This window comes from Lissotriton helveticus, chromosome 2_1 (assembly GCF_964261635.1).
Source record: "Lissotriton helveticus chromosome 2_1, aLisHel1.1, whole genome shotgun sequence".
Classification (NCBI taxonomy): Eukaryota; Metazoa; Chordata; class Amphibia; order Caudata; family Salamandridae; genus Lissotriton; species Lissotriton helveticus.
The window spans coordinates 1,033,087,172-1,033,113,998 of NC_136059.1; the positions used below are offsets into that span (position 1 = coordinate 1,033,087,172).

At 46.6% G+C, this 26,827-nt stretch overlaps 1 protein-coding gene across 3 annotated transcripts in view; it reads left to right on the top strand.

Moving 5' to 3' along the window:
- The window catches only part of UBQLN1 (ubiquilin 1), a 440,323-nt gene that overhangs the window by 133,212 nt on the left and 280,284 nt on the right, over positions 1 to 26,827 (top strand). For all 3 annotated transcript variants that reach the window (XM_078675823.1, XM_078675826.1, XM_078675824.1), the window contains exons 3-4: positions 5,176 to 5,309; positions 26,305 to 26,585. In XM_078675823.1, coding sequence (XP_078531949.1) covers positions 5,176 to 5,309; positions 26,305 to 26,585 — 415 coding nt within the window. The remainder of the gene's footprint in view (positions 1 to 5,175; positions 5,310 to 26,304; positions 26,586 to 26,827) is intronic.

Here is a 26,827-nt window from a genome sequence, read left to right on the forward strand (position 1 = left end):
CGGGGGTCGCTCCTTTGGGTTGTGTGCCCCCCAGCTGTGGAACGCCTTGCCGCTGACACTTCGGGGCGCTTCGAGCCTGTTGGCTTTTAGAAAAGGTCTTAAGACTTGGTTGTTTACTTTATAGGCCTTTCTTTTCTCCTTTTATTTTATCTCCTCTCTGTTTTTATCGTTGTGTTGTGTTACTCTCCAGTAGGTCTCGCTGTGAAAGCGCCGGGATACTCTTTTTGAGTCGCCGCGCGCTATACAAAAGAAACATAACATAACATAACATAACTCGATCCAGTGCCATTCCATCCAAGTGGGGATGGGGGCAATTGGGTTGTTTGGTGTTATAAACCATATACTTGGTTTTAGAGAGGTTAATCTCTAGGTTCCTCAGGCTGCAAAAGCGGCAGAAAGCCTCTAATGGGCGCTGGATACCCCCAGATGACTTTGACAAAAGGACGGTATTGTTGGCAAACATTAGGGCCGGTATTTTACGCCCAGCTAGTCTAGGGGAGTCCAGATCTCTCGCTCCCAGTAGGTGTGCAATCAACCCATTGAGGAAAAGGGAGAAGAGCCTGGGGGCTAAGACGCACCCCTGCCTCACTCCCTTTTCCACCGGGAATGGAGCCGACAATTCCCCACCCCTCCCGTATCTCACCCTTGCGTACGTGCCCTGGTGCAAGCGTTTGAATAGATCGCACAGGTAGGCCGGGGCACCCATCTCGAGTAATATTGCCCAAAGCTTATCCCTCTGCACCAGGTCTAATGCGGACCGAAGGTCCACAAAGATCAAATACAGACTACCTGCCCCCAGAGTGACTGTCTTCCAGTATACCAACTGTAATCTAAACAGTTGGTCAGTCGTGGAGACCTTTGCCCGAAAGCCTGCTTGGAGGGGGGTTAGGATGTGATGGTCGTCCATCCAGCTGTGCAACCTAGTTAAAAGGACACGGACAAATAATTTCTGGAGGACGTCGATCAAACTAATGGGGCGGTAGTTGGCCAGGTCCAGGGGAAAAGCTTTTTGTGTATGGGTATGATTTCTGCACCCAGCCAAGTCTGGGGAATGTCCAGACCCTGTATAATGACGTTGAAGTAGACACAGATGTAAGGGGCCCAAACCCTCTGCTAGCTCAGGTATAGATCACCAGGGATCCTATCTAAACCCGGTGCTTTCCCCGAAGTCAAGCTTCTAAGAGCCGCCTGGACTTCAAGGAGAGTGCAAGGGTGACAATAGAGATCCATGGCCACCGGGTGAGTTGGTTCGGATATACTTATTTGGGCGGCTACATCTACAAAAGAATCCGAAGCTCTAAGTGAGTAGAGGGGCTTAAAGTGGTCAAGCCAAACTTCTTCACTAAGGTTAGGGATAATGGCAGATGTCCCTGCAGCCGACCCCCCACAAACCAAGTTCCAAAAACACCTGTAGTCACGGGCATCCAGCGCCACTCTTATACTTTCCCATCTATCAGCCTCCCACTCGGACCTGGCCTCCCTGATCAATCTTTTGTAAATTTGCCTAGCCTTTTTGATTCTTGACTGGGACCCCAATTTCACCTCCTTTATCAAAGTATCTTTAGCCGCCCTACAGTTTTTGTTAAACCAGTGATCATGCTTGTTTACCCTTGGCCTACCAGTCTTAGTGGTGTAAAAATAGTCGGCCAGTGAGCTGAAAAGCGTATTATGGATGGGCTGCAAGGCCTGGGGGTGGGAGAGATCAAAATTGCAGCTCAAGAGGTCGCTAACCTCTACTAGGGCACATACTACATGATTGTAAATCTCGACTAACTTGTCGGGCGCTAGCATGACCTTTGCCCACCTAATGCGTCTGCCACCCGCCGCTTGAACCAGGTTGGGATTAGTGGTGGTCTCCACCCCTCCCTGTTCTTTTTGGTAACCCAATGTAATAGATAATTCTAGTGACCGTAGGTTATGGTCACTATCAACCCTTGGGATTACAGAGAAGGCTCTCGCTCGGGCCCAGAATTCCACATTGACCACGATGTAATCAATGGTCGTGCTTTTCCCTGGTCTGTTGAAGGTGCATAAACCAGGGATATCTGGGAGAAGTCTGCCATTACAGGCCCTAAGGGAATGAGTTACAACCAGCTTATTGATCGCGAGGGCCAAGGGCAGTGAGCGCTTTCCGGATACATAGAACATTCCGGAATAAGCCAAATGTCGTCCTCTTCTGTGGTTACAGAGGGGATCCCCATGAACGGTTCAAAGTGGCAATTAAGGTCGGCGCCAATAATTTTGTGGTAAGACGAGGGGAAAGAAAGGAGGAGCGCCTCTAAAGCATCTAAGATGGATAATCCCAGCTGGTGAGGGTGGGGGCGTAGATAGATGTTAATCACTGCCAGTACCATACCATCCTTAAATGTGAGTATAGTGCAAAGGATGTCTGGGCAAAGGGAGTCAATTACCTTGACTGAGCACCCCAGGTGCACTGCAACCCAGGTACTTAACCCCCCCGAAGGTCTTCCCCTAGGTCCCTGCACAGCCGGTGTGTGATAGGACGCAAATCCTACCCTAACGGGAGCTGACAGGTCCCGTTAGGGTAGGATTTGCCTGGTCTCTTGGAACAGACAGAGATCGTATCCGTCCATCAGCTCTCCCCACTCCGGGTTATGCAACTTCATCCCCAGCCCGGCTATGCAACTTCATCCTCAGCCCGGCTGCATTCCAGGACCCAATCAAAGAGCTATGAAATGCCACTCGGGCTGGGGGATCCTCAGTGGGTTGGAACATGCATGGGGGTGTAGCTGCTATGCGTGTGTGTGTGTCCGACTCCCTTCCACCTCTTATGAAACCAGAATTGTGGGATAATGAAAGGGTCAATGAGCTAGTGGCCTTTGATATGAGAACCCATTCCGGGTGCCCTGCCTCAACACTTGTACCCCCCACAGCCTGGCTCCTAGGTAAGTTTAGGACCCTTCTGTCCTCGCCCAGGGGCGATTGTAGTCAATCCACGTTGCTCAGAACCCTATATCTATTACCCACTGGGATGTTGTACTTTAGTTCATGACCACCATAAAAGGAATAGATTTGTTCCGGCCTGGCTGGTGTCGGGAATCATGGGTAGAAATACCCCAGGTGGCAAGTGTTTATTGCACCCACAGACGCAGGCTCTCCACTACCTAGTATATGTTTAACCACTCCAGGATCACTAAAGTTGATAATTACACAATCGCCACCGATCTCTTTGGGTCTGGTCCCTAACCAGCTGACTCTTCGTGCGAATAAAATCTCCCCTAGGCCGGGTCCCGTTGGGGGTCTATGCCTGTTTAGCTAGAAGATGATTTTATTCTTTAGCTCGGGAAAAGTTTCACCACGGGTGCTGACCAGAGGTGGAACTCCCGTGAGCACCACCACGTACGGCGATGCTTCTGGGGGTAGCTGAGGACAAGGAGGGGATTTTTTAGGTCCAGTTTCATGAGGTTTCGGGGAAGAGTTATGTTGTAATCTACACGAGTTTGGGTGATGAATTCCAGATATTATCGGGGTGGGGAGGGAACCGCATGGTGTCAAGCCTGGTACAGCTTGTGGCACATTAGGGCAATTAGATAGACCAGAACTAGTTGAGGCTATAGTAGGTTTCTGCATAGTTGCAGAAGCCGGGGTATGTGTTGGTTTAGCGGGGCGAATACTATCACCTGGGTTTATGTCTATGGAGGCAGTCAAGGTGGAACCAGAACCCACTCTAGTGGGTAAACATTGCTTGGTTTGCTACAGCGTGACCTTTTAGCTTTTCCAGTTCCTATTTTTCCCCTGGTGGCGAGAGCATCCACTGCAGGTGACAGTATTAGGCACTGGTCAGATTGGGGTTAGGTTTGATTGAGAGTTCAACCCACAGTATCTCAGGAACTATATGGGCTAGACAGATGGTTCAGTTGTTGCAGAATCGGGACAGCTTACTCCAGCCGGAAAACTGGTCTCCACACATGGGTGTTCATACACATGATTCCTGGCCCCTTGTGGTGAAGAAAAGGGTTATCTTTCACAGTCCTAGTAAAGGATGGTTTGGAGCAAGACAGACTTATCCTTCTCTGATGATGATGATGATGATGACGACGATGGAGCAGTTCCTTGACCCAGGTGCTCTTCTTGCTGTCTGCCTGGACATCTGGGCTGTGGTAATCTCGTAGATCCTGGGCAGAGTCAGTCTGTTTAGCTATTCTAATGCAGGTCCTTAAAGTCGCCTCTGCCTTATCAGGTCCACTAGTAGATTGACTCCCTCATCCTGGCAGGAATAATCCAGATCCCTGACAGACAGATAAGTTCTTTGTTGTATCCAAGGTCACAATAGCAAGTCTGCTCCTCAGGTTGTGCTAGAATTGGGCCTGTGTAAGAGGCAGATTGCATACTAGCAGATGATTCAATCCTGATCTGGTATTAAGTTCTTACACTGGTGTGAAGTAAACTTCCTCCGTGTCCAGATGAAGAATATAACTAGTGGCTGCGAGCTCGTCTCCTAATACCCTCTGTGATTAGCTCTGGCAGCTGCCACTCCCCACCAGTATTTGCAACTTTTGAAAATGTATCTGCTTACCAATCCTGGAGAAACATCGTATATCTTGCTGAGCAGATTTCACAAGCTTTTCAGTTCCCATTGTGACTTTATCAAATTCTGATCTATATTGAATCTGCTACTATTGCCAAGGGAGAAGGCCAGAGCACAGTAAATGTGAACAGAGTGAAACGTAGTCTGGTATAAACGTAATGGGATGGATAGATCTCTACCTTGGAGGTTGTAACAGGTTTTGGTAGAGGATTGCAGGCAATGTATACGTGCAGACTGGCGTTTTTAGTTGGGCACTGTCAGCTTGGTCCAGTTGCTGGACCAGGGGGACAGGCCAGGGAAGTCCCCAGATGACCAAAACACAACAGCACCTCAGTTTTTTGCTGCGCAGGATTTGAGGTTGGACCAGTATGGGGAGACCTCTTTAAGTTTTCTACCCTGCAAAAATTATTTAAGGTGCAACAAAATATGTCTGAAGGTTTTCAATTAAGAGAGTAACTACTCTTTTGCATGTCAGTGGGCTGTTGGTGAGCTCTGGGTATAAGCACCAACTCCATACTCACTCTTTCTAGTTGTGTAGAAATTGCTCTTCCCATAAAAAAGCATGATTAACATGCAGAATTCCTCTGAAAACTGTTTAGTAATTTAATTTATTTGTGTTATCCCAGATCACAGGATCCCCCGGTTCAACAGTCAACAACAAGTGGCAGTACTGCCACTGCCACCACCACTGCACCGCCAAGCAACACAACCACCACCACCACCACAACAACATCCTCAAACAGCAGTCCTTTTAGTATGGGTAAGGTTTCTTTGTGTTTGAGAGTTGAATACTAAATTCCTTATTGGAATGTGAATGAAAGGAGAGTTTGGGAAAACTAAAATAAATGTAGCCTAATAATTATAAATGGCTGTTATTGTATGTACAGTTTCTAATCTTACAGTTTTCCTTGCTTTTTTGATAATCATCAGATTTTCTCAGAAGTAATGTTGAGGGCTTTTCTTGGCATCCCAGGACTGATGGAGATTACTGGCCAACAACCGTTATGGTTACTGTCCTGCCGCCACAATACTATTGCATTCAAACTGAATAACCAACTTTTCAGTTTTAGCACTTGATTCTTTCATAGTAGCCGGGACTACCAGTAAGTACTTACTCCAGTTAGAAATGGTATAACACAGCAAGTAATAGCAAATACCATTAATGTTCATACAGTTTTAAGTTTCTGAAAGAGGTAAGTAAGGTTCTGCATTGTACTATCTAAATTGATAGTCCTAAATATTTGAATAATCAACTGCTGCATGTGAGTAACCCAGAACACTTGAAACTATATACTTAAGTTACAGGTTTCTTTTTGCTATAGGGCTAGTGTGAAAGGTATTAAGCTTCACTTTTCCTTAATTGGCCACAGCTTAGGCAGCAGTTCTTATGTTGGATGCTGGGGTCATGGCCCAGCCAATCCGCGCAGCTCTCTCTGGGGTGCAGCACAAGAATACCGTGGGCACAATATTGTCTGATGAAATGTCTTGAATATCGCATAAGTGTCGCCCCATTGAAGTGCATGGAAGAGATATTTTTGTTTTGGCAACAGTCATTGGGCCATGATGATGTTTATGTCCCCCGATAGTCTGACCGATCGCTACTTACATCTGCCGACAGGCTGACCTATCGCCGCCACCCTCTGCATCTCAGTCGTGACCAGCGACACCCCTGCTGTTCCGTCACTGTGACCTGTGCTCTGCTGGTGCACCCCGATGCCAGCCTGCAGCGCCGCCCCCAGGGCCATGTGTCACGGGTGCATGGTTTTGCCACTTTCCTGTCCGTGGTGCCCGTGAATTGCCCCTTGCTTCTCCTAGTTCAGCCAGAAACGGTTTCTAGGAGAATCGGGGTACGCAGGGGTGCAGGAATTGGTAGCAGCAAGTCCTGCTGGGTGTCGTGGTAGAAAAACAATGCCAGGCTTTGGCAGTGTCTGGTGTATGTTAGGACTTCGTGTTGTATGATGATGCGTCCTATTCACAGTTATACTAGGCTGTGCAGTAGGTATCTGTGCTGCGGGGCCTAGACGTGCAGTGTTCCGTTGGACGATAACCAGTTTCTTTCTACAGTTTGTTTCCTTAGATGCATGCTACCTCCCAAGAAAACCACTCCTACTACATTTAAAGCCCTCTCTGTTTGAAAATCTAACTTGAATCTTTCATTTTAAACAGCCTCCCCTTACCTTCAACCCTCTACATGCGCACTCTCTGTCACTAGCCTCCCCCTTAATCTTGTTTATTGTATTTTTGTAAATTGCCAACATCTCCTATCATTGCCCACAACCTACCCTCTTTTTAGCCCTACTCACGCAGGTTAGCTAAACATTGCCTCCTCTCGTCCAGCTGTTAAGTCCACCATCCGTTTCTAAGAATCCACATGCCCCCGGTACTTTTCGATCAGAGAGAAATTGGAACGGATTGCTTGGAATGATTTCGTTGGGAACAAAAAACGAATTCCAGTTTCCAACCGTCACCGGTAACCATTGGATTACACACAGCTCGTTTTATCTTCCCTTGTCCCTAAAGCAAAGACAACAAGCATTTACAATGCAATGGTTTTGCCTTTGTTAAAGTTAGAGCTATTGGCATTGCTCTTGACATTATTTTTATTTATGGTTTTTTTAACATAAATAAATGGCATTGTCATTTACAATGCCACTAGCTTTATCTCTCGCAAATGACACACACAAACACCCACAGAGAGCCCCCCCAAACACACACAGAGCCCCCCCCCACACACACCCACACAGAGCCCCCCACACACACAGCCACACAAAGCCCCCCACACACACAGCCACACAAAGCCCCCCACACACACCCACACAGAGCCCTCCACACACACCCACACAGAGCCCCCCCACACACCTTCTGGCCCATTATCTTTTCTCCTCATCAAAATAACTGCCACGCCCCTTTCTTTGTTCTGAAAATGTGCCTACATGTAAGAGTGCAAGAGGCTAAAATGTGAATGCACTTGTGTTTAAGAGACCCATGGAACTTCAGTTCTAATTGATATCCTGATGCCGGTAAGCAGAAATGTCAGCAATAGATGTTGGCATTCTTTACATGCATTTCACTTGTCGCCGTAAAGCTCTACTTTCGCCTCTATTATAATGTTTCACCTTGAAAACAAAGTGGCACTCTTCGAGTTGGTGGCACCCAGTAGAACACAGGAGCAAGGACTTCACACTACCTAAAATACATGGACGAGTTACAAATGATCACGTTCGCTGTCCCATGATAGCTACAGCACAACAGCTAAATAAATGGCATTGTCATTTACAATGCCAATAGCTTAATCTCTCGCAAATGCCACCCACATACACCCACACAGAGCCCCTCCACACAGAGCTCCCCCCACAGACACAGGGCCCCCCCACACAGAGCCCCCCACACACAGCTCCCCCCACACACAGCCCCCCCCCACAGTGGAGAAGTGTGGCTCAGGGGTTAGAGGCAGCAGACCCGGAAGCTGAGATCGGTCCTGGACCAGGGTTCAATTCCCCGCCTCGGCGGGTCTTGGGCCAAAAATTCCACGGACTCGATAATTCTCGCCCCGGTGCCTCCTCGACTCACGGGTTCACACTCTGCGACTCTGGGCAATAGCTTGCTTAATCTCCACAACGGCCCCTTGCGGCGGGATGCCTGACTTTCACCTTGTGGATACCCTGCTATCTCACAGGGGAATATCAGGAAGGGTTCCCTAAGCAAGCGCCGGGAAACCCACTGCGGGTAGCTGTGCGCTATATAAGCTAAACTACATTTACATTTACACACAGCCACACAGAGCCCCCACACACACTGCGAGCCCCCCCACACACCCACACAGAGCCCTCCACACACCCACACAGAGCCCCCCACACAGAGCCCTCCACACACCCACACAGAGCCCCTCACACAGAGCCCTCCACACACCCACACAGAGCCCCCCACACACCCACACAGAGCCCCCCCACACACTGCGAGCCCCCTCCAGGCAAAACCTAAAAAATGCAAGTCCCAAATATTCATGGATTTACCACAAACATAGCACCTTTACGCAGGACCAGAAGCAATAACACCATGAGGCATTTAAAAGTTTCAGTACATTAGTTATTCAGTTGCCATGAAATAATGCTTTAGGCCCTGGAACACCAATGGTAAACACACGTAGCCGCCTGTCTCAGTCCCTGTGTTTTTATCTATTTATTTATGCAACTTTATATAGCGCGGACTTTACCCGAAGGTGTCAGAGCGCTTCACAGAAGTACCAATAATGAAATGAATGTGTGGTGACTTGTGGTGACATCGAGTTGCATCACTAGCCTGTGACATACGAGAAGGTCGTGTTTTTCAGCTGGCAAATGACGGAAGTAGAGTGCCCCATAGGGTCTGCTTCAGTGTTCATTGTTGGCTTTACCGGGGAATGCCCTGGCACTCTTCAAGCACTGCTCTTCATGCACACTCTCGTCCTTCAATTCCCTCCCCTAGTACTCTTCCCACATGGTCTCCTCCTCTTACACTACACTCTTCCCACCCGTCCCTCGCCCTTCGTCTGTTGTGAAGAAGATTGTCTATTGAGCAAGTGCTTGCTTGACTGTTTGTTTTTTTTTGCTTTTAATTCGAGTAGCCTTTTTTCGCTTTCAGTTGGGCCAGACTAGAAGCGATTTTGAGGAACCTTTAGTGGCCCCAACCCAAACATCACTCTCTTTAGTTAAGCTTAAAGGGCACTTTTGTCTGACACGAAACACGCTTTCCTCTCCCTTCCACTGAAGCAGCTGCAGTTCGCCGTGAGTAACTCATCTGGGAGTCAGAGGAAAATGTGGTTCCTGGCTTTATCCCAATACAGGGTAATGTGGCGCATCGTCCATCGGCATAGAGTGAAGTTTCTTACCTGTTGGAAAGGGAGAGGAGTTTAAGCTGATTAGTGGTAACAGCAGCTGGACAGAGAGCAGCAGCAGGAATGAGCTATCCTCAATGACCCTCTGCGTTTAACCCGCCCTCTTCCGAAACGATCAGCTGAGATAGGCCCTGGGACTGTTTGTGTAGCCCACACAACCAATTAGAGTAAAGTACTGGACTCGTTTATTGCTCTTACTCCAGAGCGCGCCTCTTGCAAAGAAAGCCACGTAACTGCGCGGAATCCCAAAACGACAATGGGCACAGTTTATTTTTCCTCCCTCTTCTATTTAATTTTCGCACCATTGCACTTCGGGCAGTTTACGGAAAGGGACGGCTTTTCAAGTAACCGTCACTGCTCCTCCCTCGCCGCTGGCCTGTCCTCTCAGAGCGCCACCTCCACACTGCCCGGTGCTCCCTGCTGCCTCCCGGAGCCCTCTCCCAGACACACTTCACCCTCACCCTACCGAGGTCCTCCCCCCTCGCCTGTACTCACTGTGCCGCTGTTGTACCGACCTCCTGAGAGCCATCCCTGCTGTTCGCGGGCATCTTGCGGAACAGGCCTGCTATATATACATCGGGAGGCTGCCAAACCGAGCATGGTGTCCCCGCGCTCGGTAGTAATTAAAACAAGCGCATTTCTCTCACCGCCGAGGGTTCAAGTTCCACTTTCTGCCCCGGGCTCCGGGGAATGGTCGGCGGCTCCTTTAAGAGCATACAAAGGCTTCTCGCTTCTAATGCACTGACGGCCACTAAAGTTCAAATGTGGTCAGAGCCTTCGTGTTGAGTGGGCAAGGAGGGGTGTGGAGGGCGGGGTAGGGCTGGCACGGGTGGGTGCAGAGGGGAGGTGAGTGTGCTCGGCTTCACAGGGGCTGGAACGTCCTTCAGAGCGGAGTTCCTGCCCTCCGCCTGCCCCTCCCGCCACACCGCCCCTCATTGGTCGGAAGGAGGGTGAGATGACACCCGAGGAGCCCTGCCTGACGCTCACTTCGTCTTCGCTGGGGGCATTGACGGCAGGGAGAGCAACTCTACAGCCATCTGACAGCCTTCCGAGGGAGGAGGCCCCGCGGAGTCGAGGTGTGCACAGGAAGTGCACACTTGTGTGCACACACAAGCCGCAGCTCACTCCTCGTGTGCACACAAGCTGCAGCGCAATCCTCGTGTGCACACAAGCTTCACGGAGGCTGACAACTGGTCCGGGGCGCTGCACTGCTCCACACCCCCACAGGTAGAGATGACGGGGTTGACAGAAATGCTGCAACCTCCCCTCACCCGGCAGCCGAGACTTCCGGCCACTGAGGCCAGACAATTGGTGACAAGATTGGAGACGGCCAGGTTGTACGGCTGAAATCGGCATCGTGCCTTTGGCAGGGAGTGCAATGAGGGCGGGTGCCGTCAATGCCAGCACAGATTCGGGGGCGTTCCCGGCTGACGTCGCGTGACGTCGGCAAAAGCCAAAGAATCTCGGGAACGCCCCCGAATCTGGTCCGGCATTGACGGACAGGCCCCTCGTCCAATGGCTAGGCTCCATTTATGGAGCCAGCCAATGAATGACGAGGGCCGACCCAAACCCACACTACAGTTCTCATCAGGTTTTCGCCTGCGCGAAAAAGATGCGCAGAGCGCATCTTTTCGCCAGGCAAAACCTAAAAACCATTGCTCAGTTTAACAAGCATTTGCAATGCAACAGGTCTCGCATTTACACGAGTTTCAGCTATTGGCATTGTAAATAACAATCCCTTTTATTTATTTACTTTAAAAACCAGAACACAAGTAATAGGCATTGTGATTTACATTAACAATAGCTCAAACTCAAGTAAATGCGAATGCGAGACCTATTGCATTGCAAATACTTATTACAACGTGCGTGTGCCTGAGTAGTTTATCCTAAGCTCTGCGTTGTGTCCGAGGGAAGCAGCTTATGTTCAGTATGGAATACAGCGCAGGCCTTTTTTGTTACAAAAAAATATAACTGAACATTTCCGAGAATGATTATTTCATCTCCGTCCTCTGACATTCCTATTGCAGAACTTTGTTTTATTTAGAGAAAACACTGGACATACCCCCGGCATGCCCCCTGCAGCAAACGTGTAAATACAAAAAAAGTCACATCCTGTTGATTTACTTTTTTTGCTGCCCCTCACTTTCTTTTTGTTAATGAATTCATACACACTTAACCCCACGACACTTCCACTGATGGCTGCAAACAGGAGCAGAACAGCGGTTTGCAGGAGAGACACTAGATAAGAGGCTAGAATGACTCCGCGTGTCTTGTACTGGCTGTCTCAAAGATACTCGCTAGCCCCTCTACATCTTATTTCTGGTTTATCCACCTTGAAAGCTTTACCAACCCCACCCAACATATGCTAAGATATGAAAGAGGTGGACTCCGAGGTTGTGGGGCTTGTGCAGGACCAGCTCCATTGGCCTTTAGCTAACGCATAAAACTCCTGAGACTGAACTAGAATTGTCATTTTTCAACTCTAGCGTTTCAGAGGCAATCAATGGCTTCACAAATGTGCTTGCATGTGATCCACTCACAGAGGGAGTGCACACTGCCAGTATCGGATTGCAACCGTGCAGATCGGACAGTTTCTAAACAATGACAGTGAATAAGGCTGCCTCAGAGACACACATTCTTGTTTGTTTATTTAATTGGTAGGGGTGAGCCCTGATTTCGACACGTAGCAGCCCTCAACACCCTCCAATGATGGAGGATTTGAAGGAAATGTACCTTATGTTGCGGTCATCCTTAAAAACAAAAATAATTACTGTCCTGTTTACATCATTTTACCCATGAAGGGGTACAAGTTATGGTAGTAGGTCTGTCTGACTGTGGTATCTAAACTTTACCACGCAGCACCTTTACCACACAGCCTTTACGACTCAGTATATATCATGCAGGACGATTTTTTGGTACTTCACAGCACTGGACTTTACCACGTAGGTATTATTCAGGTATTATTTTTTATTAAAATTATATGAATGTGAGTGTATTTTTTTATATATATATATATATATATATATATATATATATATATATATATATATATATATATATATATATATATATATATACATACATACATACATATATACATGATTTATGCCATTTCAAAAAGAGGGGCGAGTGGTGGTAATACATTTTTTTGTTTAGGGCCAGCATTTGTGAGGAGTAGTTATTTTTTATGGTTTGGGACTGGTTAAGTGCTAGTAATGGGTATTTAGGTTTGAAGGATGAGTAATTGGTAGTAGGGGCTTAATGGGTTCAGGTGTGGGTAAGGGGTAAGGATGGATTTTTAGGGTTTAGGCTTGAGTAATGCGAAGGGGCAGTAATGGGCTTTAGGAGTCAGGGATGGATAAATGTAAAGAATAGAAAAGAGTTTCTAGGTCTCAGGGATGGGTAATGATTAGTAATAAGGGTTTAAGGTTCAAGGATAGGTAGGGAGCGGTAAAAGGTAGTTCGTTTTTAGGGTTCAGGAGTGTTGGTGATAAATGCAGGTAAGCGGTTTAAAAAAGGGTGAGTTTAGGTGGATTACCAATTTCTTTGTTTAACACGGAGTGGTTTGAAGGGGGGGGGGTTACTTCAACAAAATATACTTAATACATGTACATATTCACTGAAAAACCAAAGTTTAAAGAAACACTATAGTTAGGTGAATATGCCAGCTAAAACATACCGTTTTAAACTAACAAAACCACTAGAGTTTCTGTGGTTTTGTTACTTTCAAAGGTGTTTTTTAAATTACATTTTCACCTAACCAGAAACCATTGTTTTTCTGTGAAATTTTAAGTTTAAAAAATGTGAGATATTATTACAATTCCTAACTATAGAGTCACTTGAACCATTGTTTATGGGTAGCCCCATGGCCCCTACGGTCCTGCCAACTCCCCTTCCAGCACCTATTGTGGTTGCCGGCCATTTTCGATTTTAATTTTAACATGGACACTCAGAACGTATTGTATCATTGCGTGCCACAGGGGAGTCCCAAGACCATGCCAGCAGTCATTGAGAATGCCAGCGCGAGCCGGGCATTTTAGTTTTTGAGTGTGTGACCCGGTGCCCACCTCGGGCACCCATAATGTATACCACTGTTGGAGGCTGCGGGGGCAGGGCAGATGACCCCGCAGCCCCTGCCGGTTCACTTGCCTGCACCCATCATGGGTGCTGGCAGAAGCCAGTTCCGTTTCTTTGCTTCTGCCCAGACGGGAGCAGCTTTTTTTCTTTGCTCTTGTCTGGCGGGAGCAAAGTTGTGTACCCTGCCCGGGAGATCGAGCAGGGAATTAAAGTTGTATTCCTTGCCTTCACTGCTTATGACTTCACCAATTACATCACTCATAACATGGCCAGTGACATTTGTGATGACATCACTGATGGCATCCACAGAGCCACTCACACACAGCCACTCACCCATACACCCTACTCATCCATACACCTACTCACACAGCCTCCCACTGACCCATACACTCTCTCACACACCCACGCAACCACTTATATGCCCGTTCAAATATCCATACAATTACTCACACGCCTACTCACTCAACTATACAGCCACTAATACAGACACTGACTGCAATACAGCTACTCACACACCCACTCACCAACCACTTACCCACTCAGTCACTAGGGCATACAGCCTCTCACCCACACATTCACAGACCCATACAGCCACGTACACACCACTCACCCACCTATACAGCTTCTCACACCTCCACCCACTGACTCACCAATACAACCACTCACGCACTCAGTCACCCATACAGCTCCTAGGTGATGGTCCCTGTGGTTGAGAACAGCGTGGGAGGGGGACAATGTGACACCCCTCCTCCTTAAAGAAAAAACCCAAGTATTGGCATAGCCAATAGGTCTCGCCTTTGGGACCGTATAAGTGTTTAGCCATGCAACAGTGGATGTTGTGTGACCAAGGATATTATGCTGCATAACTAAATACTTATATGGTCCCAAAGGCGAGACACATTGGCTATGCCAATGCTTGTCTTAATTTGTTTATGGTAAGCAATATCCACGATGACTATATATTTTTTTTGCACCGCATCTGCCAATAGCATTACGAAGCCAATAGGACTGAAGTAGCAAAGGAAAAAAGATTTGACTGATTGACTTTGCCAGTGCTTGTTTTACAAGTCCATTTTGTCTGAGTGACAGCGGAGACATGAAGCACTGAGGCGTTTTCCTTGCTGGGTCCAAGGTACATAGATATGAGCCACATTCCGCAGTTATCTCAGGAGGAGCTGGGAGTGACGTGTGTAAGGAAGAGCACACAGTTGTCTGAGAAAGAGCCGAGTCTCACAGGGAGTGGTGAGGGAGAGCACACTGTTGTCTGAGGTGGAGCCGGGCCTCGTAGGGAGTGAGTGAGGAAGATCAGCTTTGTGGCACCCAGGAGGAGTACAGGCGTCTCTAGCCAGCTATGCTTGTGTATGTACACCCCTTTGCCCAGCAACCTTTGTTATGATACAGCTGCTAGTTAAAACAATACTTCACATTTGTGGGTTTGCTCAGGACATGTAATAGAGCAAACCACAGCTGTGGTCTTATCAAATATGGCATGTTAAACTAAATACTTTTATTTATTTAGTAATTATATGTTCGAGGCATATGAGCTGCAGATCTTACCCTTAGCATTAGATCGCCATCTGGTGTTGGGCTTGGATACTTGCAGGTTGTTGTTGTCTTGGAAGAAGTCTTTGTAGTCACGAGATAGGTGACCCCTCCCTTGAACAATAGTGAGCATGAGCATCGACTCCATCCTTAGATTGTTTTTTTCCGCCATTGGGTTCGGATGTAACTTTTCCGCTCCAGTTCGAAATCTACTTTCCAAAGTAGTTTGACGTGAAAAAACGTCCTTAACTCTTCGGATTAACTTCCAAATGTCTATAACCTTCCACTCGACTTCATCGGGTCGATTCCGGTCGTTGACGCGGGCCATTGGGCCTATCCACGCCGTGAGGCCTACAGCTCATGGAAAGGAGCTGATTCATTCAAGAAATGCCCCCTGTGTGGAGGAGAAAAATTCCCGCACAGTGACCATCACAAGGTCTGTAACCTGTGCTTATCACCTGAACACGACGAGTCCTGGTGTCCAGCCTGCGCATCCTTTCGATCGAAGAAGACCATTCAAGGTCAAAGGGCCCGTCGACACATCATGCAAAAATCAGCTCCGGAACCAGTGGACATCTTCGACGAAGGCCCAGATGTCCCAGAAGAAGATTCCGAGGATCTCGAAATCGTTTCAGAGGCAGATGACTCTGATGATTCCATCACTCCGGGTCAAAGAGTGAGTACTACTGCCCCTACCCCAGCCCCCCCCACCAAAATCGAAGGCAATGGTCAACACTCCACCTGCTGGGCTCAGTCGCGACCGAAAACATGCTTCAGGAGCCCCGCCTTAGGGCCTGGCTCCGAAGAAAATTGAAAGGCCTCTTGGTAGCTCGGGACTGAGCAAATAGCACATACCAATCCCACCAGCACCTTCGGCACCGAAACCAAAAGAAGTCCCGGCTCCGAAACCGGTTCCGACGCCGTCGACTTCTAAAGACAAACCGGGCTCCAACAACTCAATTACTCCTCCTAAGGCTAAGGACAAAAACCAACAACAAACCCGCTCAGAACCGAAAAAAATCTGCGCCGAAAGCGGTCCATGAGGAAGAGGAGCTTTTCCATCCAGATCCTATTGATCCAAAGCAGACAGAGATCTATATTGATCCAAAGGCAGGACATGTCACCACTGGACCATATAGAAAGAGGAAGTTAGACACAGCACCTGTTCCTCCAGTGCCTGTGAAGAAGATGGACTCTGCCACATCGCCTATGCACCCTTCTTCTCCTATACTTCCTTCTAACCCACTTCCTCTACCTAAACCTATTACACCTTCAATTGAAACTTCTCCACCTTATTTTTCTCCACCTCATACACCTCCACATACCGAGGATGATGATGACATGGGGCTAGGGGGTGACCCAGATGAGACTTTCACGTACCCAACTGACCCACCTGATTGGGAGTACCCTGTCCCACAAGACATACCTGGCATCACAAGTCCACACACACTCCTCAAAACCATCTACTCCAGAAGACAATATTGGTTTTGGACACTTAATTAATAGGGCTGCCATCTATCATGGTGTTACAATGCACTCAGATGAGGCAGAAGAGGACTTTTTATTAGATACTTTTGAACAGTCCCCAAAGTCAGTACAAATATTACCCATGATTAAAGGAGTCATTAAGCATGCCCCCGAAGTGTTTAAAGATCCCGTACGTGCCAGGATTCTAAACCCTAGAATAGAAAAGAAGTATAGGCCTGCCCCTGCAGTTCCTGCCTACATTAAGGGACAGCTGCCCTTAGATTCTCTGGTCGTTTCTAACGCTAGTAAGCAAGCTAACTCCCAAACCTTAGGAGAAGCGCCACCTCCTGATAGAGTCCAAGCTGGTAGACGCTTCTGGTAAAAGAATAGCTGCCCAAGCAGCCAATACCTGGCGCATAGCTAACACCCAAGCACTGCTTGCAAGATATGACAGGGCCCATTACGACCAGTTAGAAACCCTACTACAACATTTGCCTGACCAATATAAAACACAAGCAAATGATCTAATCCAGGAGGGTAAAAATTTTTTTAAATGCATCAATAAAATATTCACTTGATGCAGCAGACACTGCCTCTCTAGCCATAAATACCACTGTGCTCCTTAGACGTCACGCCTGGCTACGCATCTCAGGTTTTAAGCAGGAAGTCCAGACTACTATCCTTAATCAGCCGTTTAACCAACAACAACTTTTTTGGCCCGGCTGTGGACACTCCACTAGAAAAAATGAAGAAAGACACTGAGACTGCCAAATCCATTGGAGCTTTACAGTCCCCACAAACACGAGGCTCTTTTAGTCGCTCCTTATACAGAGGAGCCTCCAAACAGATGGGAGCAGACAACTCATCTTCCTTTAATGCCACTACACAAACAACCCCCAATAGAGGATATTTTAGAGGCGGATACAGAGGAAACAGCAATAAAGGAAGAGGTCGAGGTAATAACACCAATCGTACCTCTCCCACCACAAAACAGTGACTTCCTTCTGCCCCTCCGCCCCCACAACATTCCACTCCAGTCAGGGGGAGATTAGCACAGTTCCTACCTGTCTGGAACTCCATCACAACAGACAGATGGGTAAGACAAATTATCCAGTATGGTTACTGCCTAGAACTTACAGCTACCCCTCCACATATACCACCCAGGTAGCATCCCATGTCCACAGACATCTTGCGCTACTAAAACAAGAGGTTCTCTCATTGCTTCAAAAGAACGCAATAGAGATTGTTGCATTACAACATCAAGGAACAGGTGTTTACTCGCTGTACTTCCTAATACCCAAAAAAGATGGTACTCTAAGACCAATTCTCCATCGAAGGCCCCTCAACCTATATATACACTCAGATCATTTTTACATGATCACTCTACAACAAGTGCTCCCACTGCTGCAACAAGGCGACTTCCTTGCCACACTAGATCTCAAGGGCGCCTACTTCCACATTCCCATACATCCTTCTCATAGAAGGTATCTAAGGTTTGTGGTGGATGGACAACACTATCAATTCAAAGTCCTTCCATTCGGAGTCACAACCTCACCCAGAGTGTTCACAAAGTGCCTTTCAGTAGTAGCAGCACATCTCAGAAAACAAGAAATCCATGTCTTCCCATATCTAGACGACTGGTAATAAAAGCCAGGTCATTCAATCAGTTTGTTCAAACCACTCGTCAAACCATTCAGACATTACGCAACTTGGGGTGCACGATCAACTACACCAAGTCGCATCTCCAGCCCTCTCATATACACCAATATCTGGGGGCCACAATAAACACCTCTACAGCTCTAGCATATCCGGGTCCAGCCAGGATAGCGAGCATTCAAGTCGTAGTCACAAAATTTCAAGACCAACACACTCTCCCAGCCAGAGTGTTCATGCAGCTCATAGGCATGATGGCATCTTGCATTTTTATTGTACCATATGTAAGACTTCAAATGCGTCCGTAACAGGAATGTCTAGCACAACAGTGGAATCAGGCTCAAGGACAACTTACAGATCTGGTGTTGGTGGACAGCCGCACACATCGCTCTCTGCAGTGGTGGAACACCAAAAACTTGTCCAAAGTGCGGCCGTTCCTTGAACCTGTTCCACAGATGGCACTTACAACAGACACATCACTCACAGGATGGGGAGCCCATCTCCTCAGACGTACAACTCCGGGCAGATGGACCACTCAACAAAAAGTGCTCCACATCAATCACCTAGAGCCACTAGCAATATTCATAGCACTAAAATCTTTCCAAGTACATGTGCAGAACAAAGCGGTCTTGATCCGGATGTACAACATGACAGCCATGTACTATATACAAAAACAAGGAGGCATACATTCTCTGCAACTGTCCCAGCTTGCACAGAACATTTGGAGATGGGCCATTCCACAAAAAATATATCTACTGGCCGAACACCTTCCATGAGTTCACAATCAGATTGCAGATCTATTAAGTCGACAAACACAACAGATTCACGAATGGGAACTACATCCACAAGTTCTTCTACCATTTTTCCACAAGTGGGGCCAACCAGACATGAATCTGTTGGCCACACACGACAACGCAAAATGCCCAACCTTCGCCGCCAGGTTTCTACACCCATTGTCCAAGGGCAATGCGATATGGATGAACTAGTCAGGCAGATTTGCGTACGCTTTTCCGCCACTCCCACTAATCCCACTAGTAGTACGCAAGCTCCGACAACAGTCTCTCAAACTAATCTTAGTAGCTCCCACATGTGAACCACGGTTGGCGTGCCCAACACTGCTAAAACTCTCTCTAGTTCCACACCAAAGACTGTGCCTGTCCTCATCCATGTTAACGCAGAACCATGGAGAGATCAGACATCCAGATCCAAGTCAACTGAATCCGGCAATCTGGCTCCTGTAGTCTTAGAGTTTGGTTACCTGAACCTGCCACCAGACTGTATGAACATCATTAAAGAAGCCAGACGTCCCAGTACTAGAGCTTGCTATGCTGCAAAATGGAAAAGATTTGCCTTTTACTGCACCAATAATCATATTAATCCACTGGATACTTCCATCCAGAATATCATTTGCTATCTACTACACTTACAAATATGTAATCTAGCATGCTCATCTATACGTCTACATCTTGCAGCACTTGCTGCGTACTTACAAAACAGACAAAATTTGTCACTATTTAGAGTGCCTGCAAGTAAAGCATTTATGGAAGGATTAAAAAGAATCATTCCTCCTAGGTTACCACCCTCTCCAGTGTGAAACCTAAATATTGCTCTTACCAGGCTTATGGGACCCCGTTTTGAACCTTTACACAAATGTGAACTACAGTTCCTCACATGGAAAACAGCTTTCCTAGTGGCCATTACCTCTCTAAGAAGAGTAAGTGAGATTTAAGCTTTCACTATACAGGAACCATTATAACAATTACATCGTAACAAAGTGGTCTTCAGAACAAATCCAAAATTCCTTCCTAAAGTTATTACTCCATTTCATCTTAATCAGTGGAGTTGCCAGTGTATTTCAAAACCCAGACTCTGTAGCAGAAAGAGCTCTACACACCTTAGACGTGAAAAGAGCCCTTCTTTATTACATTGACAGAACTAAATTCTTTTGCAGAACAAAACAATTGTTTGTAGCTTTCTTTGCACCACATAAAGGCAATCCCATCTCTAAAGCTGTTATTGCAAGGTGGATTGTAAAATGTATCCAAATATGCTATCAAAAAGCAAAACACACATTAACAATTCCTCCTAGAGCGCACCCACACGCAAGCTAAGAGCCTCTATGGCTTTCTTAGGGAACATTCCCCTAGAAGACATCTGTAAGGCAGCAACATGGTCTACAACACACACCTTCACTAAACGTTGTGTTGATGTGCAAGCCAAACAGCAAGCTGCTGTAGACCAAGCTGTCCTCAAAACTCTTTTCCAAACTACTGCAATGTATACTGGTGACCACCGCTAGGGGAGATACTGCTGTATAGTCTATGCTAATTGTGAGATCTGCAGCTCATATGCCTCGAACGGAAAATTCTACTTACCAGTATGCATCTGTTCTTGGCATGTAGAGCTGCAGATTCTCACACGCTCAATCGCCTCCCCAGGACCTGTATCTGTTCCAGTACTATCCTACTTAGATATACACACATGGACATCTTTTTTCTTTCTACTAACTCCATCATTTCCCATCATGGCGAAAAATAAAGGATGGAGTCTATGCCCATGCACACAATCGTCCAAGGGAGGAGTCACCTATCTTGTGACTACAAAGACTTCTTCCAAGACGACAACAACATGCAATCGTCCGAACCCAACACTAGGTGGCGATCTAATGCTAAGTGTGAGAATCTGCAGCTCTACATGCCAAGAACAGATGCATACTGGTAAGTAGCTTTTTCCTTTCTCATCGCAATCGCTTCACTCAGAAGGGTTGGTGAGATTCATGCATTTACTTTGGAGTAACTGTTCTTTCAAATAGACAAAGACAAAGTAGTACTACAAATTAATCCTAAATTTCTACCAAAGGTGGTTTCACAATTCCATCCATCAAGTTGCCTGTATTATTTCCTCACCCAGACTCAGTGGCAGGAAGAGCATTACATACATTATGTACTACGTTGATATAACACAATTCTTTGGCAAAGCTCAGCAACTATTTGTGGCATTCTCCAAACCACATAAGGGTAAGGCAATTTCTAAATCCGGTATTGCACTTTGGATAGTAAAATGAAAACCTGCTATACTAAAAGCCAAGTGACCCCTCACTATCCCTTAAAAAAATCTCTACACGCAATAAAGGAGCCTCTTTGGCATTTCTAGGAAATATACCAATAGCTGACATGCAAAGCTGCTACATGGACTACACCGCACACATTTGCAAAACATTACTATGTAGATTCATGGAACAGCAACAAGCAAATGTCAGTCCAGTGGTACTATGTACATTATTCAAAACAAATACACCCAGCACAAGTTAGCCACAGCTTAGGAGAACTGCTTTTCAGCCCTATACTTAGCATGTGTATCTACAGCCACGCGTCATCAAACAGTAAATGTTACTTACCCTGTAAGAATTGGTTTGTGGCATGTAGTGCTGTAGATTCACTTGCACCCACCTTCCTCAGCTATGACTTGTGTTAGTTGCATTCATCCACATCATACATTACATTATCATATAACCATCTCCATAGGATACATTATCCGTTCACTAAATTCTCACCCGCCTAGCTGAAAACAATCTAACAATGGAGTTGACGATCATGCGCATTGCAAGTAAGAGGAGGAGTGACTGCACCTTGTGACTCGAAAGACCTCTTCGAAGAAAAAAAACTTGCACGCTCCCGAGCCCAACGACTAGATGGCGTACGTATGCTAAGCATGTGGATCTACAGCACTGCAGACCACAAACAGATGCTTACAGGGTAAGTAACATTTAATATCTATCCTAAGCACAAGCTTATAGTTACGTTTGGTAATATTATGTAACTTTACATTTAAAAAAACTTGGAAATTGACTCAAAAAACAAAATAACGTTATACTTTTTTTTTTTTTTAACTCACCTGTTATGATTTACTCGGCTAACTGTAGTTTGTAATCCAGCCATGCAGTGTTTATGACCTTGCAGATTACATCACTCATGGCATGTTAAATGACATCACAACTTCACATACCCCTCCTTTTTTCACCGCTGTACCACAGTACTCTTCTGGCTCTGCATGGGAGGGCCTGCTAGAGTCCTGCAGTACCTCCTGGGGACATTGATGAGTCCTGTGATAGTACTACGTAACCTTTGGCATTCATTTTTTTTTCTCCAAACATGGCTACTCTGGGAGCTTCCCCCTTTTCCTCCAAATTCTCTGGGTCCTGTAATGGCAGCTGTGATATTTCTGTTGATGTTGCTGTCAGCTAATCTAATACCTCTGTGGTTCCTTGGTACCGAAGTGGCTGATTGGAAGGGGGAGGGCTTTTGACTAGTCTGATTGCTCGGTTGTTTGAATTTGAGGCAATGTGCGAGTACCGTGCAAGGACAGTGTAACCAACCACTCTGCAATCACTCACTTTGGAACCTTAATTTATCAAAAACTGCTGCACAGATTTACTCCAAATCACAAATAACTTGCTTTCTGGCAAATTGTGTGCAGTTCGGTTCAACAGTTTTTTTTCCCTAAAATGTTTCTTTAAATTCCTATGAGAAATTGCACGGGGAAAATGCATTTTGGAGATCCCCCTCTTTTTCTCGCCCCCTGCTTGACTGATCTCCACAAAACATTCCAGGAGCGACTTTCAGCGGACGGACGCACGCTCGCTCGCTCGCTCGCTCGCTCGCTCACTCGCTCACTCGCTCTCGCACTCTCGCTCGCTCTCTCGCACTCACTCACTCACTCTCTCGCACTCACTCGCAACAAATGACCACAGTGTTATACAACACTTTGTAAAACATGCTTGAAAAAGGTTTGCGTTGTAGTAACCTACATTTCTGGACTAAATCTGCTAAGAGCCTCCATAGCAAGTAGTATATAAAAACTCTTGAATTTCGAAGGGGATGAGGGTGTTCTCCACAGTCATTTCAGTTGAGTGAGGCTCACCCCTACTTTTGCATTACTTCATACTTTTTGCCGGTGTCATTCAAAAAGTTAGAAATATATCAAATATCCAATACTTGAAAGAAAAACAGTTACTTACATGTGACACGGTTGGGATCTTTTATAGATCCTCATGTGACCCTCCTGCTTCCTGTGTGAGACCGTTCACTCTTGTGATTCTAAAATGTGAATATGACCTGCATTGCTTAAGCCATTAAACCTCATTGTCTTTCTGCCGAACACAAAATACGAGCTAGATAGACTTGATTTAATTCCTTATTAAATGTATCCAATATTATCAACCTAAAGAGAACTAGCTTAAAAATATGTAAATTTAGGAAATGTTCCAATGCTGGAGAATGGTTCCTAGTGGTAATTAGCTTTTTGTTTTTGAAGAGAGTAACAATGCTTTGATAGGACAACCTAATAGACGAAAAATATCAGTTGCAGCTTGGAAAATCCTTTTTGGAGCATTTTCTCTTGCAATGTTGACATATCAGCTTGACTTACCTACTGTTTTATTGTTATTCTTCTCTATTGATCTGACCTCTAATTCAGATCAGTAGTAGAAGTGAGGTGGTTTGCGGAAGGAAATGCCTGAGCAACGCATGATGGCTGTTTATTACAGCTCATCTCCACTCTTGCTTAGATAGCTTGTGCGCCGGCTTTCCATTCATCGGTGTGTTCAGAGTTCAAATAAGAGTTTCAAGATTGCACTTATGTTCAGTGTGTTGTGGAGTCCTATAGAGAGGAATCATTTCTAGACTCTGCGAGGTGTCTCCATGAGTTTCCGACCATGGCGATCTCTGATGCGATCAATGTGAATTGACTCAAGAGATAAAATGGGCCTGTTGGCTTTCCCCAGGAAACCTGCATGTTATCTGCTCTGTTGTCTGCGGGGGAGGGGGTTAGTCGCCCTGGGTAACAGCAGGGGCTATTAGTGTTTGGGTGGTAGGGCAGGCTAGGATGGGTGGCATAGCCTTTGTGTCGAATGTGCGGGAGCTAGTTGTGGTCTGTGGTTTGGGCAGTGCCTCTGTCTGATCTCCTGCTTGCCTCATGTGCTGTGGAGGCAGTTGCTAGCTCGGGTGAGGCATGTGTGCTATGGGGATTGATAGCTAGTGCGGATTTGCTTAACATAAGGTAGCTTTCTCCCCCGCTGGGTGGTGGTGTAATCTTTTAAGGCCGAGTTTGTGGCCATGGTTTTCCAGTTGCTGGGCTGCCACGGGTAGTTGTTGTGTCATGATGACCTGAACAAAGTTTGGGTGCTCCTGAAGGAATTCTATTTGATTCACAGGTTCAGTATTACTGACACCTATGCTGTTTTGTGTTGTTGTTTTGCTGGGCTGCGCTTTGCGCTTTTGAAATATTGGGTACACATCCGGCCTATGTTGAGAATAAATGGGTGTTAGCTGGTCAGTACAGTGTTGTAATATTTGAAAGGATCGTCATTTTTAGTGACCGTTGTTCCTGGCTTTCCTGAGGCGGAGGTGTCCCGTCTTGATATTTGCTTGTTGTTGGTCCCGATTAGCAACGTGACATTGATAGTGTGAGGGTTGTCTCTAGGCCCCTTTTAACCTTTGTATCGTTTTTGATGTCCAAGTTTTGCTGGGGGATAGTTTGGCGTGACTTTCCAGGTTGAATGTGGTAGGTGTTGATGCTGCAGCTGTCGGCTAGGTGGAACTAACTTCCATAAGAATTTCAGACAAAATGTTTGGAATTGCTGTTAAGTGATCCAAGGTGGGTGCCCATTTACATCAGTGATATACTGTCCCTGTGTCTTTTTGTACTCACTTTATTAGGCTGTTTAAATCCTCTAAATTTTGTTCTATGACGTGCGTGGCCAAGATGTTCAAAAAGTCCACTTGAATTTTAAGTTTTTCTGAATGAAATTTTAGGGCCAATGAGATCACCTCCATTGTGGTTATGAATGGGGTCTATAAGGGTGCTGTGGATAATGGCAAAGTTAGGTAGTTCTGAAATTGCTGACTTTGTGGCATGCTCAATAAAAAAACATGGAGACAGGCGGGGGAGCAAAACACACAAGATGATGGACGGAATGTTGCACAATGGCAAAACATTCGCCCCCAGTCACAGATCTGGGTTTAATCCATCGTTATTTACTCACCAAGCCACCCCAGTTCAGACATGGCCATATGCAAATCAGTCTTGACCCTGTTCCTTATGGGAACAGTCCAGCCCGAACTGCCAAGCCATGTCTTTCCTGGTCCGGAATCAAGCATCCTAGGACTGGTTTCTGGCTATCAGCTGTCTTCAGCCAGGATTGCTTGACTCCAGTAGTCTAGTGACCACGGGACCCACGTCTGGGCATACCCTTCCCACATAGGGTGAACTGCAAAACACACAAGATGATGGACGAAATGTTGCACAGTGGCAAAACATGCACCTCCAGTCACAGATATGGGTTTAATCCATCGTTATTTTGCTCACCAAGCCACCCCAGTTCAGACATGGCCATATGCAAATCAGTCTTGACCCTGTTCCTCATGGGAACAGACCAGCCCGAACTGCCAAGCCATGTCTCCTGGACCGGAATCAAGCATCCTAGGACCGGTTCCTGGCTATCAGCCGTCTTCAGCCAGGATAGCTTGACTCCAGTAGCCTAGTAAGCACGGGACCCACGTGGCGGGGGAGCGCAATGGCGTTCTGGGGAGGTGGGGGGCAACATGTGGTGTGTTGTACCCGCAGACTCACCGTGTCTCCACTGCGTCTCTCTTGTCCCTGCTCCTTCGGTGTCCTCAGCAGCCCTCTGTGCCTCCGTGTCCATTGGTAGGGTGCAGAAACTGTGAAGTCGAACCTCAGGGGGCACTCCTGGTGGGGGGGGGGGGGGGTAGCAGGCAGACAAGCGGGGACTGCACAACATTCCTGCCGACCGCAACCGATCCTAGTCGGGCCACCTCCGCAGGCCGCTGAGTCACACGCTCAGCAGCCACCCACTAATGGTGGCTGCGCTTGTTTGAGCTTCATTTTAAGCCTCTGCTCCCTCCGATGCACTAATCCACGTCAAATAACAATATAAAGCAGGCTATTTTTGGTGTCAATTTTGTTACTGCAACTGCATTTCGGTCACTGCCTTTTACCCGTAACCACCAACGTGTTTGAAATTTATTCTTTATGCACTTTTCTTTAATGTGTAGTTTTCTATATTAGCTGGCAGGCTTTAAGAGATGTAAATCCAAAAGTTGATTGATTTGTATTTGTTTTTAAGGTGGACTGGGAGGACTTGGAGGACTTGGTGGGCTAGCAGGCCTAAGCAGCTTGGGTATGAACTCAACCAACTTTTCAGAACTTCAGAGCCAAATGCAGAGGCAGCTTATGTCCAACCCTGAGATGATGCTGCAGATCATGGAGAATCCATTTGTACAGAGCATGCTTTCCAACCCTGACCTCATGAGACAGCTAATAATGGCCAATCCTCAAATGCAGCAACTGATCCAGCGTAATCCGGAGATCAGTCACATGCTAAATAATCCTGATATAATGAGACAGGTAAGACTAAAGACATCCACTCTGTTTGTACAGTAACTGCAAATACAATTTTGTGTTTTTTAGACCCCCCCCCCCCTCCCCCCGCCCCTCCAGGGTAAGCCTAGGTCTGCTGTGTACAAATCAGGGTTCTAACGGAGACAGTTTATTCCTCTAGTGGTCTAGTGGTGTGTGATATTTAAAAAATTGAGTTTTGGCATCTAACACTGTTATCCTGCAAGCTGGAATTTAGGGATTTTTATAGC